This window comes from Xyrauchen texanus, chromosome 38 (genome assembly GCF_025860055.1).
Source record: "Xyrauchen texanus isolate HMW12.3.18 chromosome 38, RBS_HiC_50CHRs, whole genome shotgun sequence".
Lineage (NCBI taxonomy): Eukaryota > Metazoa > Chordata > Actinopteri > Cypriniformes > Catostomidae > Xyrauchen > Xyrauchen texanus.
The window spans coordinates 28,331,801-28,354,641 of record NC_068313.1 but is presented as its reverse complement, the minus strand read 5'-3'; the positions used below and the strand labels follow the sequence as shown (position 1 = coordinate 28,354,641).

Genomic DNA, 22,841 nt, shown 5'->3' with positions numbered 1-22,841 from the left:
AATGTTTTATGGTGAATGCTTGAATATATAAAAAAAATTGACTTAAACACAATTTCATATCTAAAAGTTGAGTTTATGAAGGAAATTGTAAAATAAACGGAATGTGCCAACACTTCATCTCGTAAAAAATTGACAAGTAACATGAAGATGCGGTTTGAGATATAGCATTGACTTTTCAAACAAAGCATTGTGTTGCACGTTATAAAATCTGTTCAAATCTGTAATTAGACACACACAAAAAACACGGAGGAAGAAATACCAAACCATCACCACATCGGAAAGAAAAACAAGATTTCAGATATTTTTTTAACAAAACAATTTGCAAACATGATTCAGTATTTATTTAATACTTTGCATTGCTAAACACGAACACCATAAAATCATTGTAAATGCACTAGTAAACCATATCCCCAAACATTAAATTCATATTGCTGGTTTTAAGGTATTTTTAACTGTTCCCCACACCACAACTTTCATATGCACACCTCCATTTAAAAAAAAGAAAAGAAAAAAAAAAGATTTTTGGCTTGGATGCACTCCACATGGTTGTACAAATCATTAAGCAATGTGTATTATGCAAATCATCAAAAAGCACACTAGATTTTTTGTATTAACACATTTCTGCAACAAAAGTTTGAAACTGCACTTTACAATAAAAAAAAAAAAAATTAAAAAAAAAATACTATTTACATATGGGAAACAATGTAACATCCCTTTTCTGATCAAATATAACTGAACAAAAATAATGAAGTCATCTCGGGAAAACAAAGTAAGTAGGAATTAGCATTCTTGATTTTTATTTTGCCTTAAACCCTGCTCAAACCAGGTAAATTCTGAACCATTGGACAAGTAAATGTAGGAAGAATATGGTTTGTTCCTTGAATACCTGTTAACTATTTAGGTCTTGTGTTCATGCGCTCACTTGGCCTACTTTGCACTGGCCATTCTGGTTCTCCTCCGAGGTACATCTGAGAATTGGAGTATAGAAGAGAGATCACTGAAACTTGTAGGACATCGCTTGTTCACTTTTTTAGCATACAATGTAAAACAAAAATGAATGCTCCCAAAAGTGTTATGCATTTGGCTTCATGTACAAGCACTTTCATCCAACTGTTCATACTATGACCATATCTGTGCACAAACGTTTAAACTGCATAAACCAGATTAGGCTAAACCAGCTAAGACCAGCAAACCATTTTTTTTCTTAGCATTGCATTGCTTCTTTAGTAAATTATTTACCTTGCACTCTTCTTCCAGGAACTATTCTTGTTCCCTCTGTAAATGGAAAAAGGCAAGTCACATATGTTTACAAGACTATTTAGCGAGAGATACCTTTGCAAATGTCAAAATCTCACCTTGAATGAATCTAGTGATGTCCTCAGAGTTTTCGCCAAAATCTAGAGGCGAAAAAACAGGAAAAAATGAATCATTTTGGCATTTGTATGGTTATACATGGAGAAGTAGATAAAAAGGGAAAAGGAAGAAAGTTTATTGGTCGATTTAGCCGGCTTTACTCCGTAGCGTAACCTGTAGCATACAGAAGCTAATTCCAAGACATAAAAGAGATAACATCAAAGATTGGCTTCCTTTACAGTACCCTTAACAAAACAGACAGATATTGTAACCTGAAATATGAGAGGAACATTATGGAAAAAAAATAAATAAAAAAAAAAATATTTGGTAGGCCTACAAGGAGCTCAAGGTGTGGTTAACAGTTAGCTCTGGTACTAGCATGCTAATAGAGTGTTCAAAGCAGCACACTACCATATAGCTCCAAATCAGAGGAGCTGGCGACTGAGTATTCAGGACCTGTTGATACAAAACATTAAGCAGTGTCAACAATTGTGCGATCCAAATCCAGAGAAGGATCGGTCGTTCTGGCTACAAAGGAACTGTTGAGACACATCACATAACGTATGTTTGGAAAAGTCATATTCCAAGACTCTTTGAATTGCATTATTGTATACATTAATGGGTAATTGACATTACATACTTTTGGGAAAATGACTTGTCCTGTGGTATAACATGCTAATCTCTGTTTCATTACAATATCGGGGACCACATAAAATATTTCATAAACTGTCACACCGCAGGGCCATTTAATATTAACTAGTGAAGGAACAAAATAGGAAATACAATTTTAATAAACTAAAGGGAAATGGTGAAAGTCACACAGCACATAAAATATATAGACAAAAATACATCAAGAATAAACAGTATACTTTCCCTTCTACACTGATATAAATTTTTACATAAAATCCTGATGTTGGTAAAAAAAAATTGTCACCTGGACACGTGACACATGGCAACTACCCTAATGCACTGATAATCCATTTAACAAGCAAATGAAAATAATGTTTTGCATTAAAATTCTAAAATATTCTCACAAATCTGTATCATGTATGTGCTAAATAATATTTACCTTCAATGACTCTGGTGACTTTGGTGAGAGATGGTTCCCCTTCAATTACTCTGGTAACCTTAGTTATTGTGGGTTCACCTTCAATCACACGTGTAACCTTCATTATGGTCGGCTCGCCCTCAATGACCCGTGTCACCTTGGTGATAGTGGGCTCTCCCTGGATGACTCTGGTGACTTTTGTAACATCACCGGGGACTGCAGAGACAGATTTAAGAAAGAGGCTAGTCATTATACAAAATATTTTCAGGCAGCAGAGAGCAATTTTTAAATTCCCTGGGGTCTATTACCTGTGATGATTTTTCCTACAGGAGAAGGAAACAGAAGCGAAATGTAATGATTTCAGGATGAGGAAATATAATTATTTCAGCAAACAACACAACAGTTGTCTTTAAAAATACACATAAAAACTGCACTACATTGATAAAAAGATACATTTTGATACATACTTGTCATAAATGTCAGAGGGATCTCTTGAAATCTGTATCCTGAAACATACTGCAATATAAAGAAAATACATGTTGGTACAGACATTTTCAGAAGTTGGAATATTCGCCTATGCAAATGTTTATTACACTGCTTTAGGCACATTTGATAGGATCACTCAAGAAAATAAGACGACTTTTGGATCCTGTTACACATCTGTTTTATGAGATCATATTGAGGCATGAAGCCTGAATCTGGTTGCACATAATCAAATTGAATTCAAACCTTCAGGGTTATCAAAAGAACATTTCTAAGGCAAGTAGGCCTCCTGAACGGGTCCTCAGGGTTGTTTTTTTTTGAGGACTGGTTCATGCGTATGACTTAGTTTTGAAGGAGTATGTCATAATTCAGTACCTTAATCTGGATGTATCGGATGATCCTTCTCAGGAGTGAGAGGAGTTCCTGGCTCCCGACAGGAATATCTTTACATTAAAACATTAGAAGACATTAGTTTGGTAGTCAATGAAACATGCAAATTATTTTTAGAGTAAATCCACTGCAACAGAGGACATTTTGAACAATGGAATTTATTAGGCATGTGTAATTGTATAATGCTCACCCTCAGGGAATAGAAGAGACCTGACGAAGTGGATAACTCCATTTGTGGCCATTAGATCAGACTCTGGAACTTTCACAGTGTTCACCTGCATGCTCTCGTTTGCCTAAAAACAGTGATGTTTTTATCTTGTAATAAAGTATTATAATAAAACACTGCAAAAAGTGAGTACTGGGCAGTTGTTATCTTAAACAAGCTATATATTGTCCTAAATCTTAAAAATGACTGTCATTGGTGTAATAACAATGTTTTATTAAGATGTTACAACATAGACTTTTTTTAGGTTATTTGACAAAACATTTTTTTATAGTTTACAGCAGAAAATATTTAATCTTTATTTTAATCAAAGACATATTATGGAAACAAACCAACCATGATGTTGCTCCACGAATACATCTATGTATTCTAGTACTTTACCACATTTAATTTTAATTTTTTTACTTACATTAGTACATACAGTATCTACATCTGAATCAAATGTTATATTAAGATAAAGTGGTCTACTGCAATATATGGTTTGATTTGGCACTTCCTCTCAGGAAATTCCCAAATAAAAAGTCCCACTATCATAAAACTCATATTAAAGAGTATAATGATATAATCTAATAAGAGTGCTCTCATGTGTGCCTATAGAAGATGTCATGACTTGAAATGAATATCTAGGTTGTATTTAACTTCTATAGAGTCAGAACAGTTGGTGTGTTGGGTACTTACGTACAAAACCTTGAGATTGCTGCCCTGCAGGGATTTTAGGAGGTTAGTCACACGAGACTCCAAACCTCCACCAATGAAAACGCCCCGGCTGAAGTGATACAGTAGGATGGCTCTGAGGGCATTAACGTCACCTGATCACAGAGAACAGATGTTGTCGTTTCCTGTAGCCTTTATCGTTCCTCTTTAATCTCATTTATCCTGACTAAAACATAACTGAACAATAATTCTTGAGTTAATGTGTTGCGCTAGCACTCACTCTTCAAAAGAGACAAGTCTCTCTCACTGAGCCCGGCAAAAGCCTCATCTGTGGGAGCAAAGAGTGTGAAATCTCCATCCTGTTTCAGTAGATCGGTCAAACCAGCTGTCTCCATTAAAGACAAAAAGATCCTGCAACAATGAGGTAACACAGTCACTATAGAGCAAGAATGCAATCCTCACTTTGACCATGATAATGTAATTACCACATTTGTAATAGTAAAAAAAAGATAGCAAATTTCTAAACATTAGCATTTAAATATAGTTTAAAATATAGTGGTTCTCAACTGGTTTTGCTTCGAGTAACCATATTTGATTTATGACATCAAGTGGCAACCCAACCAGTGCATAACTACAGGGAGGGCAGGGTGCACAGCTCCCCTAGGGCCCGAGTTGAGAGGGGGTGAATAGTAATTGAATGCAGGCATGACAAGCAATGGAAAACACCAATGGAGACCCCCACCACACAGAAGGTGAAAGACAACAGATGGGGACCCATGAAAAGGGGCCCGGCAGGTGCTTTGTACTGGGGCCCATAAGATGCAAGTTACGGCACTAAACCCAACACTGTACCAAACTTGTTTACAGTGCAAAGGTAAAAAAAAAAAAAAAAAAAACATAACATAAAATGCATTGACCACAATATGCTAAATTACTAACATGATATGGAAATTTTGACAATTTTGGTCCCATGAAATTCGATTAGGCCTTTCAGAGCAGACTTTCAACCCATTTGTGGGTTGCGACCCACCAGTTGAGAACCACTGAATTATTGCAATTTTTGTTCTGTGTGCTGTACTGTAGTAGCTTCTAATGAGATATGAAAAACTGATGTTTATCCATTAGTATAGTATATTAATTTAGCATTTGTATCTTCCTTACTTGAAGGATCCATTTTTAAACAGAAGTTGGTACATGCTGGTCTCCGCTGGAGTGATCAGGGTTTTCATGAGATGGAGCGCACCATTCCTTCCTTCTTTGCTTCCGCGGATCAAGCAAGCGTTCTCAATGCAGACAGCCTTTATATATTTACAAAATTTTACAAGTCAATTTACTTCCTCTGAGTATACTAATGGCACTGTTTGAGTTATTACATAGTATATACAATGTCAACAAATGTCACTTTAAATAATGGCCAAAGAAGAGGAATTCACATAGGCTATCTGAGACTTCAGTTGTGTGACATACCAGAGTCACAGTCACTTTTTGTGATCCTGTTAAATTTTACACAAATCTTATTTTATTCACCCGGAAACGAAAATTCTGTCTTCATTTATGCACCTTCCTGATGTTCCAAACCTGTGTGACATTCTTTCTTCCATAGAACACAAAAAGAGATGTTTTTGTGTCAGAATGTTAGTACTGATTGCATCAGTCACCATTCACTTACACTGCATCGTTTTCCCATGCAATGAAAATTAAAGGTGACTGAGGCTGTTAGTCCCTAACATTCCAACTAACTCCTTTCGTGTTCCACAGAAGAATGTCATATGGGTTTGAAACAACATGAGTGAACCAACGATATGAAACAAAACTTACTGTGCGGTAGACGAAGACTCTGAGAAATTTCCCTCCCAGGGTTTCAAGGCGTTGACCGTTGTACAGCTGACTCAGCACAATCTTGTTCTTCAGGACGTGGTTTTCCAGGATGATCTTTAGGAAGCTCTGGTCCATGGACATCACCTCATCTAGATTAGAAAACATCTCATTAAAACTTTTTTACAAGGGGTGTCGCTATGTCAAAACAATGAATTTTGTCCAGCCCCAAATGTTTTTGTCTGGAATTGCAGGTGTTTGTGTGTGGAAATTAAGTGGAGATAAGTATGTTGGTTATTGCAGCGGATTTCCTACCAATTCAATAACATTCATCTGCCGTTCAGAGTGTTAGATACATGCTAAATATTCTTCCTCGTCTCATCTGAAAATCGCTATTCAACTCCTAGTTGGAGTGTTGCACAAGTCATCACAAAACCAATCGTGTGATGTGCTCTACAATTTCTTACTGTACTGTATCTTTGGAGCAATTGCATCGTTTGGGGGAGCTTACCACAAAACTATTGAGACCCATTTTAATTCTACTCAGAACTATCTAGTTTAAAACACTATGGAGGAAATCAAACATCTCAAATGTTTAGACAGCCCATAACCACAGTAATAAGAAACATAAGTAATAAGATTTTCCTAAAGATTAATTAAACCATTAAAAACTCAATGAAAAAAAAATGCTATGGAGTAGGTAAGACACCACACTAGCACATTCCCAACTGCACCTTAAAGGGATAGTTAAATAAAAATTTACTCACCCTCATGCCATCCCTGACATGTATGTCTGTTGTTTTTCTTCAGAACACAAATTAAGATTTTAAGAAGAATATCTCAGCTCTGTTGGTCCTCACAAAACAAGTATCACATAAAGGCTGCATAAAAGTAATCCATATGACTCCAGTGGTTAAATCAATGTCTTCTGAAGCAATCCAATCATTTGATCATGATGTAATGCTTAATTACACTTCCTAGTGCTTGAGACATGCACAGAGTGATAGATGGAACTATATGAAGTGTAATCGAGCTGGAAATCATGACTGCCAAGGAGACTGCTGTCGAGATATTTTTATAGTGAAAAGGAGTTACATTTTGGTCTGTTCTTACCCAAAACCAATTGGATCGCTTCAGAAGACATTGATTAAACCACTGGAATTGTACAAATTACTTTTATGCTGCCTTTATGTGATATTTGGACCTTCAGAGTTCTGGCCACCATCACATTGTATGGACTTATAGAGCTGAAATATTCTTCTAAAAACCTTTTCTTGTGTTCTGCAGAAGAAAGAAAGTCACACACATCTGGGATGGCATGAGGGTGAGGAAATTACGAAAGAATTTGTATTTTTGGGTGCACTGTCCCTTTAAAAGAAAGGGAATAAAAATATCTAATTCAAAATGCTACAGATGTTTAGATAATGGAAAATAACTTTGAGTCTTGAAATACTGCAGATACCTTAGAATATAATTTAAATAACATAGTTTAAATCATAATATCATGTTATTACATCACATTACAAGATTTACCCCACCACTTTTGGAGTAGTGATGCCACCCCTGACACCAGTGGTTTAATCCATGTCATCTGAACGATCCAATAAGTTTTGGGTGAGAACAGACAAAATATAACTCCTTTTTCCCTATATTATAAATTTTGACAATAGTCTCTTTGGCGACCATGAATTCAAGCTCGATTACACTTCCTATAGCGCATGCTTCAAGCACTAGGAAGTGTAATCAAGCTATATAAATCATGATTGTGCATAGAGATGGCAATCGCAAGATGTACAGTGAAAAAGGAGTTATATTTTAGTCTGTTCTCACCAAAAAACTGACAGGATAATTTCAGAAGACATTGATTAAACTACTGGAGTTGTATGGATTACTTTAATGTTGACTTTATCTGGTTTTTGGAGCTTAAAAGTTTTGGCCACCATTCAATATGTTTGGAGCTACAGAGCTGAAATATTCTTCTAAAAATCTTTGTTTGTGTTCTGCAGAAGAAAAATAGCCATTCACATCTGGAATGGCATGAGGGTGAGTAAATGATGAGAGCACTTTCCTTTTTGGCTGAACTATCCCTTTATACACAAAATGTTTCATGCAAATGGCGTGTAAGGTGCTATTTCTACTTGATCTGACTCTTAAAATCCCATTTGTTATTGAAAACTATTGTATTCAGGTTGATTTAGTTATGTTTAATAAATGTTTTTACTTAAAATATTATTTTTATAGCATAGTTGTGATAAGATTTGTATACCAACAACATGATATAAACATGATTTAGTGTGCTTGGTAGTGTTGACTTCCATTTTAATCCAATGAAACCCAAACCAAAGAAGTACTACCATAAGAACATGATGTCAAACTAGAGCATGTAAAGACTTGGCCAGCCTTTCACGAAGAGCAGTTTGTGGAATGAACATTCCCAGACAGGACCTTTAATTATTGTAACCTCGGGCATTGTCCTTTTCCCTCATGGAGCCCAGTAAAATGAAAGTTTTACCCTGTAAGCACAAAATGATGAATGTGTTCACCTGCCATTAGTCACAAATGAGCTACAAACATATGATTTTGAGGTGAAAGATCCAGCTTTGCCTTATGTGAGGTCTGGAACTTTCCCTCTGGGAGGTGGGAAAACTGAAGCTTGCTATTACGCCTTCACCATATTTTCAGAGTGTCAGCAAGATGGCAAGCTAATACATTTACTGTGCATTTATGCATTTTACAGACATTTGTATCCAAATAGAATAACAGTGCATTTGAGTTATACTTTTCATCAGATTGTGTATTCCCTGGGAATCAAACCCATGACCTTGGTGTTGCTAGAGCTATGCTCTACCAGTTGGGCTAGAGGAAAAATAAAATACAACTATTTTCCATACCCATGCAGTGTTTGAATCATCTGTTTTCACACCTGCTGTCCCATGACAAATCTGAGTTATAGTTATGGAAGTGGGGAGGTTAAAGTTGCTCTCAGTAATTTTTTCCCTGTTAAATATTTTTAACTTCTAAAAAAATGAATTGTTATTTTAAAACATATGTATAAAATTGTGACCACCCACATAAGACGAGGACTCTAGTCACATCAGTAACCTCATAAAAAAAAGGTGTCAGGGGTGCCCTCATGAGGGCTGCCATTTTCAAATCTCACTAACCGTCTTGTTATTGGACACTTTTACTCTTGGATTAAATTAATCGTGGCTGATTATGAACAGTGAATTTCTACAATGGCATCTATAATTGAAAACTAATGATTTTAAATGTTGTTACATACACACCACTAGGTGTCACTGTAAGTTCAAGATGATATGAACAAAAAGTTACTGAGTGCACCTTTAACTAAGGAAAGACCCAACAAGACATGTCATAAATTTAAGTAACAAGGTTCTTAGATAGCAGAATAAACACAGGCAATGAAAGAGAAGCAATGAGCAGTCAGACTGATCACATTGTGAATTTGGCGATGAGAAAGTTCTGCCGCTGAAATCGGTCTATATCCGAAATTTGAATCACTGCCCCCGTGAGGAAGAAGGTGGAAGTGTTGTTGAAGTTATGGGCATATGTGAGCTCCAGTTTCCGTGTGAAATGCCCACAGAGTGGCGCCAAAGCGAGTTGTATTTTTAGTTGTAATTGATATAATACAGTCAACAGGAATGAATATTTAAGAAACCCATCCCCCTGAATTATACCCCAACCCTAATTCTTACAGTCAGAAAATGATAATTTTAGAGCAAAAATACAACCTCTGAATCACGCTCACCATTGTTTTTGTGAATGATTACTTTCTTGTTCCCACAGGACCAGAACCCATGTCTCAGAGATCGCTAGTGCAATACGCTATTAGTAGCAGCACAGGAACATGTAAACTCATTTGAATTTATTCTAAAATGTTCAATGGAGGATGCCGAATATCAGTAATTTGGCAGAATGAGGACTATTTCATGTAACATGAACATTCGGAAGCAGCATGTCAATTTTCCATGTGATCATGTTGGAGCAGTGGAAATATATTAGTAAATAAATGCCAATTTACTCACCGTTGAAGGCTGCATTAAGTGGGGCTAGGAGCGTGTACTCAGCCTGGGGTCTCATGGCTTCAGACAAGCCCAGTTCAATCAACATGTCACTAAAGGTAGCCTGAGATTGTCCAACCAACTCCATAACCTGTTTAGCTTATAGGACAAAGGAAAAATTCCTAACATTTAGAAATTATTGTAGAAGAGAGAGCTTTCCTGGAAAATTTAGTGTGTGATCACAAAATCATCATTGATAAAAACTGATAACGAATACCATAAACAACCAGTTCAAACAGCTCAAACTGAGAATCTGGGATTCTAAATTAAATATAAAGGTTACGTCACCCAAAAGTGAAAATTATCTAATTTACTCACCCTCATAATATCCCAGGTGTGCATGGCTTTATTTCTACACCAGAACACATTTTATGAAAAACAGAAAAATGTCTTAGCTCAGTAGGTCCTTAAAATGCAAGTGGATTGTGATCTGACTTTTGAAGCTCCAAAAAGAACAGAAAGTCAGCATAAACATCACCCGTATGACTCCAGCGGCAAAATTAATGTCTTCTAAAGTGACATTCACGTTTGGTGCGAAAACTATCACTATTTAAGTACTTTTTATCTCTAAATTATTGTTTCAAAAAGAGCCTCAAAAGTCTGATTACCATCCACTTGCATTTTAAGGACATTTTTCTATTTTTCTTCAAATGTTTTCTAGTGAAGAAAGAAAGTCATACACACCTGTGATATCATGAGGGTGAGTAAATGATGAGAGAATTTTCATTTTTGGTGAACTATCCCTTTTAACCTGTTGATATGCACCACCTTTTTGAGCACAAACCATGAAAATGACATACCTGAACTTTAATGGTTGTATTTACTGGACCCTTTGGAGTATGGACACAGTAGTAGTATATTTTGAAAGAAGACAATTTGGACTTTATTTCCCAAGTTTTAAGAATTAATATATGTTGTTATTTTTTAAAGTTAGAGAAAGTTTATAGCAATGGAAATATTTTGTGCTGAACATGTTTTTATAATCTAAATACAATAATAAAATTACCAAGACAACCCAGAAATACAATGTTCTCAAAGCCACAAGTCTTATGTTTTAAATTTAAAGATGATCTAACAAAAAAATTAGGTTCCTGCAAGCGTCATTTTACGACGCGTCCGGTTTTGAAACATAAAAAACCAGTTGGAGGGCCATTGTAGCCTATTCCTTTTTATTTTTATTGATTGCGGTCTCGACTCTCGACCCATTCGCGGCGTGAGCTTACCCGAGACGTGACATTTCAACGCTACACGCTCCGGTTCGGAGATATGTAGAACGGCGTCATTTTACGATGTGTCCGGGGTTTTAAACATCAAAAAACATTTGGAGGGCCATTGTAGCCTATTCCTTTTGATTGTCATTTATCGCGGTCTCGACTCTCCACCCATTCGCGGCGTGAGCTTACTCGAGACGTGACATTTCAACGCTACACGCTCCGGTTCGGAGATACATAGAAGTCTATCGGACTACCCTGCGCGTCGAAAAATGACGCCAAAGGTATACCCGGCGCGTCAATATGTGACGAAACTGCCCGAAGCGTCCGTATGTGACGAGTCGGGGTGAGAATGTTATGCACTAACATAAATAATTACTTGAGTAACAGCAAGAAAGTATCCAATTAAATGAGTACTCAAGTAGTGAGTGACTTGTTACTCTCACAAATGACATAAAAGACGTTTACTGTCCTATATTCCATTACATAATGCACATTTAACATGTGTTACAGAATTATGATTATTATTAATGGAAATTCTGTCATCATTCACCATTATGTTGTTCCAAACCTGTATGACTTTCTTTCTTCCATGCAACACAATAAGGATATATTAGACATAATGTTTGCCTGAGTCACTATTTACTTTCAGTGAATGTTATATATATATATATATATATATATATATATATATATATATATATATATATATATATATATATATATATATATATATATATATATATATTGAAAGTGAATGGTGACCGAGATGGTCAGTCCCTAACATTCTGTCTAACATATTTTGTGTTCAACATAATACAAAGCCTCACACTGATTTGGAACAACATGAGGGCAGAGCAATGATGATAGAATGTTAAATTATGACTTTAAAGAGATAGTTTACCCAAATGAAAATTCATAATTTACTCACCCTCTTGCCATCCCAGATGTGTATGACTCCCTTTCTTCTGCAGAACACAAACTCAGATTTTTAAAAGATTATTTCAGCTCTGTAGGCCAAATTTGTTATGCTCTAAAAAGCACATAAAGGCAGTATAAAAGTAATCCATAAGACTCCAGTGGTTAAATCCATGTCTTCAGAAGAGATATGATAGGTGTGGGTGAGAAACAGATCAATATTTGTCATTTGTTTCTAGACAGCAGGGGGAGATATGCAGAGAAGAATGTGAATCAACAAAAACACAAGAAGAATGTGAAAGTGATGTATTTCTCATCCACACCTATCACATCACTTCTGAAGATACTGATTTAACCACTAGAGTCTTATGGATTATGTTAATACTGACTTGTGTTTGTTTGTTTAGCTTTAAAATGTTGCCTTGCCACCCATTCACTTTGTTTGGACCTATAGAGCTGAGAAATTCTTCTAAAAATCTTAATTTAAGTTCAGCAGAAGAAAGAAAGTCATACACATCTGGGGCTGCATGAGTGTGAGTAAATATGAGAATTGTAATTTTTGGGTGAACTATCCCTTTAAGGGCTCTTGTCAGAGCTGGATGAATTTGTCAATAAGAAGAGAGGTTTGGAAACATTTCTAGTAATTATTACATTGAAAACGTGAAAATGTCCAATGATATTATATATAATGCTGAAATATACTGCCTTCTTTTGCTATCTCATAGCTTTAAAGTCCTGTGTGGATTCTTATTTCAGTGTAGTTACAGTTTTCAGTGTCGTAAGTATTTAGATCGTTAGTTCTGTACAGCAGTACCGCCACTCTCTAAATGCAGAGAAATGCACCCCCTATCCACTATATAGTGCACTATTTCGAGTTTTCGCTATTTTGTAGGAGTGTCTGAATTCTGAGTGAGCCTAGTGAGTGAGTTCCTACTTTTGTTCACTTATTCTTACCCACAATGCACTCTAATTTCAAGTGTACATTTCAAGTACACTCGAGGACGATTCATTTCCCACAATCCACCACAGGGAAGATGTACGAGCTGGGAGTTTACTGCTTCCTTCACTCCTGCAAATTTTTGTTTCATGCAGAATGTAGTAAATTACTTTTTGACAAATCATTACTGGATTAAAATAACTCTCAATAAATTACACATTAATTCAAATTAAACCCAGTAATGTAACGATAGTAACGCCACAAATTGTAAAGAAGTAAAAGTACCAAAAAATTATTAGAAATGTACTTGAGTGAGAGTAAAAAGTACCCACTTTTAAACCTACTCTAAAAGTAAAATTGTCCCCAAAATGTTACTCAAGTAAATGTAATAGAGTAAATATAACGAGTTACTACCCACCTCTGATAATTTGTTAACATTAATTACATTTATAGATGGTAAATTATATATTAAATGTAAGCAGAGTGACGTCACTACCGCGTGCAGGGAATTGCGTATCAACAGGTTAAATCTGAATATAAATGGAAAGTTTTAGGATTTCAAAAAAGACAATTTATGAAGTAAAATTAAGAAAAGGTTAAGATTCCGCACTAGGCCACTAATCTTAAAAGCAAACTTGTGAAATTGACCATGTTAACTCCTTTGAACAAAACGTCAGATTTCCTTCCCTCCATTAAAGCACACAAGAGGCTCTTTGGAACATTCTAAAATCATGCTGGATAACATGGATCATTGCTCAAACTTGTGGAGTCCATGTCAGTCTGCGTTCATGCTGTCATTAAAGAAAAGGGGGGACAAAAAAATAGGCTTCTAGGAAATGTTAATTTTATAATAAACTTTTCCCTCAAATTCATGTGATGTTAATATAATTTGTAACAATAAAAAATATATATGAAATAAAAATAGAAGCATTTTCACGAGTGGATTCAAATTTATAAACCCTTCTGTAAATGACACAGAGAGAATAAGCTACCAGATTCTGGCATGAGGATTTGATCGATGAGGTGGATGACTCCATTGGTGGTGACAATGTCCTTCTTGAGGACCATCTTAATGCCGTTGACGGTGAGACTGTCTCCATCACAGCCAATCTCAATGTTGCTGCCCTCCAGAGTCTCATAAGAGGTGCCTGACATGATGGCCTCAGAGCACTGAACAGAGTTCAACAGATGATAGTTGAGGAAAGCTATGGAAGAGAAGAAACATCAGACATCTAAGCACATCTGTTATTCCTCTTTAGCTCCTCTTGGGATTTGAGGAGATCATGGAAAACTGACAGTTTGTTTTGATGCTTAGAACATACCATATTAGGTTAAAGGTCACACACAGGAATTCAAATGCATTTGTTTTTTATGAAAAGATTTCAAACAAACATGTAATACACTCATTTTGCAAAGTGATTCGACACAGTCTTAAATAGATAGTGCACCTAAAAATTTTAATGATTTCTTCCGTGGAACATAAAAGCTTCAGTCACCATTCACATTAATTGTACGGAAACAAGATGCAATGAAAGTGAATGTTGACTGAGGCTAGCATTCTGCTATACTTCTTCTTCTGTGTTACACAGAAGTAAGAAAGTCAAACAGATTTGGAAAAATGTGAGGGTACGTAAATTATGCCAGAATTTTATTTTTTGGGTGAACTATCATGTTAAAATTTGTCTCAGACAAATTCATGTTTGTGATATAAAATATGGATGATGTAGATATTATATGAATGCTTGCATACAATCTATGATGACATTGCATCTCCCGTGGGTTGTTAAAAAAGGGAACCTGGGGATCCTTGGGAGCCTTAGAGTCCTCTTTGAATAAGTCTCTCAGCAGTTCCACACCATTGGACTGCAAGTAGAATGCTCTGATCTCTAGTCAAAAGTCTTGCTAGGGACTAATAAAAGGGCAAAGATCTCATTGCCTCCATTTTTCACTGGATCGTAAAGCGAACAGCTGTTTCCTGTCTATATGTATTTGGCAAGATAAGGAAAGCTGCTCTGTTTATAAGGCCTTAGATCTTTAATACCATCAGTACATGTTGCTTCAATGTTTAAAACAAACTATTCACACTAAAATAATTAGGGAACTATGAAAATACACATACCTTGAGCAAAACTTAAGCTGCTTTTGTTTGAATGTGAACATATGTTTACATCACTTTACTATTCATTTGTCTAGAACTGTCTTGTGTGGCATTCTAACCTGTCTGTGGTAACTAGTTCATGAAGCTGAACAAGGCATCTGTGACCATGTCCACACTAAACCATTTTCATTTGAAAACTCTGTTTTCTGACATCAGTGTTTTCAAAAGTATGTGGGACAAGTGAGCGTTTCTGAAAACAGCATTCTGGTGTAAATGAGAGGCATAATTGTAGCAAAATCAATGCATATTTAAACAAAAACATATTCATGTGGACATGGCATCTTGGTCTCAGAAAAACACGTTACTATACCTACATTTTTGCTAAATTATTTTGACGTGGCTTGTTGGACGTATTTAGGCATTTTCCTGTTGAAATAAACTCTACAGGCAACGATCACACACATCACGAGTAAAACGTCAGATTTTCAGTTAATAAACACTTACCTGTTTCTCACATAATGATACATTATGATAACAAAACATTTACTATAGCGAATTTAGCATCAAAGGACCGGTTTTCGAATCCTGAAGTGCATGAAAGTGGATACATGAGTCAAAAGAGTCATAGAAGCCCCACAAAATGATGTGGTTGCTTCAGCAGTTGCTTTTCACATGTCACACTTGCTTTTTCTCACACTATCGTTTAGTTTTAAGGTTTAGGGTAGGTAGGGAGGTAGGTAGGTTAAAACTCACTTGGGCACTAACCTTAAAAGCCTCATCTGTTCACGAGAAAATTGTATTTGCTTTTAGTGCTACTCATTTGACATTTCACCTTGGAACTGTAGCGATATGTGTAAGAATGTGTAATGTTGTTTTGCAAAAATGTGGCCAAAGCAAATATTTTTATTTTTTTAAGTATTGATCAGACAAAACAAATAAGTATTAACTACTGTACTTCAAAACTAGAGTATTTTAAAAAGACAAAGGCATAACTTCGTTCTGCTGCAGAGAAAGGCCAAAATTTTATTGCATATCAATGTGGCTCAACTGTTACCCTGTCTAAATCTCAGACTAGCCCAATAACTGTGGGTCCTGCACTGTTTGCCAACTGTCTGAGAATTCCAGTTCCACAGTTTGGGGTGCAGTGGGCCCATCCGGTTTGAACGGGGGCAAAATAACACTGAGCAGCATGAAACGGGCTCACTCCGTTGACTCATATCAACAAACATGGCACAAGGGAACCACCAATCCCTTGGTTTCCTGCACCTTTGACTCATTAAACTAGAATAAAGCATTAGTTTGAGCCATATCTGCCATCAATATGAGGACTTAATGTTTTCCCTCAGCAACTCTTTGAGAATACAGCTGTGTTTTGCAACGGGATTTAAAGGGATAGTACACCCGAAAATGAAAATTATATAATAATTTACTCACCATCATCAATTCCAAACTTTCTACCTATGTATTGACTTTCTATCCTTCGTGAAACACAGAAGGAGATGTAAAGGCAGAAAATGATCCTCAGTCACCACATCTTCTTTGGAGTTCAATGGAGAAACAAGGGTCATATGTGTTTGGAAAAACATTAGAGTGGGTAAATTAAAACGGACTATTCTTTTTTGGGTGAACTATCCCTTTAATGAAAGTCATGTAGCTTCTTGTAGCTTTGGTTTACCTTGGAGGGATACTTTGTCTTCCATAAGTCTGTCAATGACCTCTCTGTCCAGCTTTTCAAAGGCCTCGTTGGTGGGGGCAAACAGTGTAAAGTGTCCGGGCTCACCCAACTTCTCAATGAGACCTGAGGCAGTAGCCATAGTCTGGACGAGAAACAGATCACAAACAGCTTCTCGTCAATTGGTGTGGATCATATACTTTATAATAGTTTATATTAAATACTGCATGGTTCCAAATGGTCATGAAAGCAACTTTCTTGGACTTACACTCAAAGTGCTCAGTTCATCGTCCACTTCAATCGTATCCTGAATGGTGTTACCAACTGCTGTGATGACGCGGTCAATGACGTGCACCACACCATTGGTGGCAACCTGGTTGCCATGAATGATCCTGGCACAGTTCACAGTGACAATCTGAACAAGAACAAGGTGCAAATTGTTTCCTTTTCATCAATTTGCAAATTACTGCAATTTAATTTGACAAATAGTGATGTTCCTCCTGGAAAAGCAGGTAACATAGAACATGTAACCCTTGGGTTTAAGGCATATCTGAGGATATAGACTCACCCCATTGGAGTAATGATTGATTAACACGCTCAAGTCATTGTACATGGAGGTGGGGGTCATTCCATTCTTGAGATCTTTGGTGAGGAGACGTTTGTTGATCATGTGGTAGTGCAGAGCATTGTACAGTTCAATATTAACATTGCTCACCAGAGCACTCCTCACCTCCTGTTGGAAAATGGAAAAGCAGTGCAAAACAGTCAATGAACCGCTCTATTTCCATGTTTGAATTGGAGAGAGAGGAGAGAGATGTTACCTGGTCGAGAAGCTCCCAGGCATCATTACTGGGTGCGAAGAAGGTGTATGATCCAGCGCCTTCAATCTCTTCTCGTAGCTTGGATAGAGCAGAGTACTCCTGGGTAGTTGTGGCCTTCACCAGGCCGAGCGTACCATAAACGTTGTCAATGGGAGCAACTGCAAAGAACGTGACACAGATTGGACAAGATTAGATCTATGCTAAGTATTAAAGCATTAGAAGTTACAATATAAAATAAGAAGCTATAAACTATACTATATATCCAACTACACAAGTCATCATTATAAATTGTGATGTAGCCATCATAATTAAAGGTGATGGTATGTATGATTTTTCTTATGATAAAATATTTTCTCCTATCCCATCTTAATATACAAAGACAATATAGTAAGTATTGACCAAAATTTCTCATTCTAGATATTTCATGCTACATCCACCAAACCCGGCAAAGAACAGTGTAGAAATTACACACTTCATTTTTAACAAAATTTTAATTCTATTGAGAATATAGCCTTCCTTTGTAACATTCCACAGTCTGGCTGGTCAGAACGCAACTTTTGCAATTCAATTTTCGTTACTGACCTGCAGGACAGCCACGCATACCGTCAAGCTTCATGTAACCTGGGCAACACTCATACAACACAGTCCTGCGCATGAAATAAGACATGACAATTAATAAAATAACATGTGGTAGGTTAGTACTGAAGCTGAGACATATGGCACCACATGAAAAAAAATATACAGTACCAGTAGTGTGCAGGCTCAAACTCAGATAACAAATATTTTCCTGGATGCCATTCACTAGTCGTTACAAGCTATCCTGGTTTTAATGATAACACAGTCCTGTACAGACAGTCTTTCCATATGGAAACCATTGCCTGTCTTTGTGCATAAACATGCTATGTGGTCTTGAGGTTTGTGCCTTATTCCGCTAATCATTCTGTTGCCTCAGCATTACATTAATACTTAAAGCGCCTTGAAGCCAAGCGTTGAGACCAAGCTGGTGGTTTGGTAAGCCTGAGGGGTATTTCTTGGATCGAGCAGAGTGCATTTAAAGCAAATTTACTGTGTAACCGAGTGAAAAACCTTGGTTTGGAGTCTACAATGTACAATGGCAGGAAATGTTGAATCAGCAGTTTCAACAGTCCAAGTGATGGAGCTTGCCTTCTATGGTTTTTCTGTGTCCAATTTTTTTAGAAAATGGCTCTGTAAACTTTAAAGCAAACCATCAAACCAAGCTGTAAATATCTTTCCTTGACCACACAAATCAAATCTCTCAAATATGAGAGTTCATCTTGTCTTTCTTTCACACACACACATACACACACACACACACACACACACACACACACACACACACACACACACACACACACACACACACACACACACACACACACACACAAACTAGTTTTTATATCATTCTGAGGACTCTCTATAGATATGCATTTTATGGATTTATACAGATCTAACAATCATTTCTATCCCCATACCCTACCCCTAAACCTAACCTTCACAGAAACGTTTTGCTATTTCACATTTAAAAAAAAACAAACACTGTTTAGTAATAAGCCATTTCCCATGTGGGGGCTGCTGGCTGGGCCCAAGGTAGGCGATTTCAGGTTTTACTATCCTTGTGGGGACATTTGGTCCCCACAATGTAGTATAAACAGGTACACACACATACACACACACACACAGGTGCAGCTATCATTATGAGGACTCTCCATAGACAAAAGGACTTTTGTACTGTACAAACTATAGATTCTGTTCCCTAACCCTTCCCCTAAACCTAACCTTCACAAAAAACGTTCCGCATTTTTATATTTTCAATAAAACTTTAAAGTTATTATACTAACTATACAGCACATATATTGTAGAGTTTATTGTAGAGCTCTTAATGGGAAACATGTTTTTATAAGGTCCGGTCAGAAAAAAACCACAGGAGAGTTTTACTGCACTGAGAAGTTCTCTTAGCTGCTGGATCTAAATGCACTCCAGCAGTGGTTGAATTTCACAGACGGACACTAGTCAGGGTTAGTGGGCATCCAACAAAACGGTTCCATGTGATGAATGTTGCTGAATCCTTTAGAAAGATAAAAAGCATTGAAAACACCAAATGAGAACTGACATCCAGTGATGAGTTCTGTGGGACAGTCATGTTTAAAGTGGAAACTGCTATGTCCCTGAGATCCATTAGTCATTAGACTGTAAGAAACTAAGGGGTCTTCAATGCTGTCCTCTTTCTAACCATGATGTAGAAGATCCAGAACAGCAGTCTTGGCTAATGGCTGGTCTTCACTGTCTTCTATGGAACTAAATGAAGCAGGAAGGTGGAATTGAGGGATGGTGATGAGATCATTGGGAGCTCTGTTCCAATTCCAGACACTCAACCAGAGGAGGACAGGAGCTTCTGAAACATTTCCCCCTCAAATGGGGGGAAACCATGACTGTTGACCAAGCAACCTGAGGGGTTTCAGACACACTTATCACTTGGGGGAGGTCAGATTTTCCTATTAATTGAATTTCTTCCTGGTGAATCACCAGGTCAGCAACATTACACACATGTTTAGATGATTAAAACTGATTTAAAGCTAACAGATGGTGGAGATATCCTTGGATCTTTGCATCATTTTGCATACCCAAAATGAAAATTTGGTAACCTTTTACTTGAGCTGTTGTTGTGAACCAGTATGACATTTTTTTTCAGTGGACAAGTGAATGGTGACTGTGGTTGTCGGGCCATAGCAGTCTAACATCTCTGTTTGGATTGGAACAATATAAGAGTAAATACTTTTTGGGTGAACCATTCAATAAATTAAAGCTGACATTTCAAAGGGTGTAATCTTCAGTCTTCCATCATCTGCATGCTATAAAGTCCCACGCTAAAGTTTTTCTTACCAACTTTTGGCTCAGTTTCAGGCCTGTCATACTCATCTCAGTTATGTAAGATACAGTATAAGCACACTAAACCAGATATTTCCAAAGGTTGCCTGACCACTGCTGCTGAGGGCAGAGAAAATACTCAAAGAGTGAAACAGCACTTGGCTTCCCTATCTTCAAAACTGTGAGAGAAGCAGAATATCTGCAGAATAACTCAAGTGAATTGGAGTGACTGTTGAAAAGTCTGGCTTTGCTCCAAAGAGAAGTAAGGTAAGAAGTTTGGAGACCGACCTAAACTTGGTCCTTTTTGGTCATTAGCATGGCACTACAAGTGACCTGTCCAGGCAAACTTTTTATGTTAATGTTTCCTCTCTTTCCAACCACAGAAAAATAATTTGACAAACTGACAGGCATAACAAACCCTACATGAATCAACAGTTGTGGCTGACCATGTTGGCTTCCAAAAACCCCAACCCATTACTGGAGCCAGACCTACACAGTGAGACTTTACTGTTCCTCTTACACTGTTGATCTAGATCTTGCAATCTTTTTGTTGTTGTTTTTATATTTCATACATCATTAATTTTGCTTATTTGTGCCAAAGGCCTCCCACAAGAACACGTTTAACAAAGCCTGACAAAAGTGAACTATTTTTCAACACAAGCTAAGCACTCCGTGCAAGCTCTAAAGCTTTCTGTAATCATCAATGTCATGTCCTGACAGTGGGTCTCACCATTTTATACCAATTAAGGCTCCGAGTTCTGCGTTGGTTTGTAACAGTGAGTGCCATTGAAACTGAGACATAAATGACATCATGATTGGAATTTGGTTTGCAGTGCAATGGAGTAATCCCTTTTCTATTTATCCATTATGTCTTGTTTTAGCATTTGTGTTGAACTCATGTACTATTATAAATCTACTGCTGCCATAAAATTCTGAGTTTTGGATAGCTGTTTGGAATGAAAGCATTGTAAAAACATTAAGCTACACTTGGAGATCAGCTCTTATAAATACTAAGAAGGAAATCATGTGTGCATGTACTATTGGAAATCTTCAAGCACTCTCACCAGTTGGGATGGTAACCTTTCACCTTTGACTACTGGAGCATCTGGAAGTTCCCAGATTTCTGTCAAGAAGACAGGATTTGTAATAGCCTCCAGAATATATAAAGCATCGCACTTACGCTTTCTTTCCACATATTGCCCCTTGGTACCAATTACGGCAAGTGCTGAAGTATTTCTTCTTTGTCCCCATGACTTGCTGCAGAGCACAGACATTCGGTCTGCAGAAAAGGTAAAAGGTGAGATAGCATGAAATTAGTCAAGTTGAAACTTATATATATATAATATATCATATATATATTGGTTTTATTTCTTCTTTTCTTTTATATGGTGTCATTAAGATTTGGCCATGTTAAAATAATAGAAAATTATGATCTAACAAAATCTTCAATAATTACAATCAAATATTCCCCCTCTAAAACACGCTTAAGAATTTGTGCTACTAATCAACCTAGAAAATGCACTAAAATGATCAATGTACTAAGAAAATACATACTTTACACACTGACACAATAATTATTTCAAAAGTCAAAAGGAAATATGTTTGTCATAAAGAAATTTGGTGCTTTTCTTAAAAAATATATGTTTATACAAATAAAGCTTACTTACACATTGCACAAAGACAAAGAAACATTTAAGTAATAATAGTAGTAATAATAGATGTAATAATACTGTATTATATTTATTATTAATTTGGTAAAACAAATAAAATAAAATAACATTATTTGTATTTATTATAAAATGTATTATAAGTATTAAAAATAAATATGTATTGTAAAAAATTATGTCTTATCCTTTTGTCTTACACTTCTTTCTCAGGACTATTTTGCACAAGTACAAAAACAAAACATATAATTAATAATAATAATAATAATAATAATAATAATAATAATAATAATAATAATAATAATAATACATTTTAGAAATATATGTATTACTTATTATTAATTGTATTTATTATAATAAATAATACATATAACAAATTAAATATTAACCTTCATAATAATCTCTTACCCTTCTTTCTTTGCTCGAATACGACTATGGGCAACGATCTTGTCATAAGCTGAGGAGTCTGCCTGGTCAAAGGCATAGAGCACTAAGAGTGCAAAAGCAGCTGCTGAAAGTAGCTTCATCCCTGCTTTCCCCACTGTGAGACCTCAGAGCAAGAAATGGGCTGCAGCTGAGGGGGAGA

At 36.4% G+C, this 22,841-nt stretch overlaps 1 protein-coding gene across 1 annotated transcript; it reads right to left on the bottom strand.

The window, feature by feature from the left end:
- On the bottom strand, positions 1-22,841 carry postnb (periostin, osteoblast specific factor b). The gene is made up of 21 exons (XM_052110454.1): positions 22,664-22,841; positions 21,772-21,870; positions 18,288-18,352; positions 17,706-17,863; positions 17,453-17,617; positions 17,153-17,299; positions 16,888-17,029; positions 14,107-14,319; positions 10,013-10,147; positions 5,970-6,118; positions 5,313-5,449; positions 4,432-4,562; positions 4,176-4,306; positions 3,465-3,567; positions 3,260-3,327; positions 2,869-2,917; positions 2,710-2,724; positions 2,423-2,617; positions 1,356-1,397; positions 1,240-1,275; positions 1-968 (listed from the first exon to the last, which is right to left on the bottom strand). Exons 1-21 carry the CDS (start codon positions 22,780-22,782, stop codon positions 928-930), a joined length of 2,340 nt encoding a protein of 779 aa, XP_051966414.1. The 5' UTR covers positions 22,783-22,841; the 3' UTR covers positions 1-927.

Coding starts and splice junctions, on each gene's coding strand:
- postnb (XM_052110454.1), bottom strand. CDS start 22,782: ATGAAGCTACTTTCAGCAGCTGCTTTTGCACTCTTAGTGCTCTATGCC. Junction 21,871..22,663: donor ATTCGAGCAAAGAAAGAAGG/GTAAGAGATTAT, acceptor CCTTTTCTGCAG/ACCGAATGTCTGTGCTCTGC. Junction 3,328..3,464: donor GTCTCTTCTATTCCCTGAGG/GTGAGCATTATA, acceptor TTTAATGTAAAG/ATATTCCTGTCGGGAGCCAG.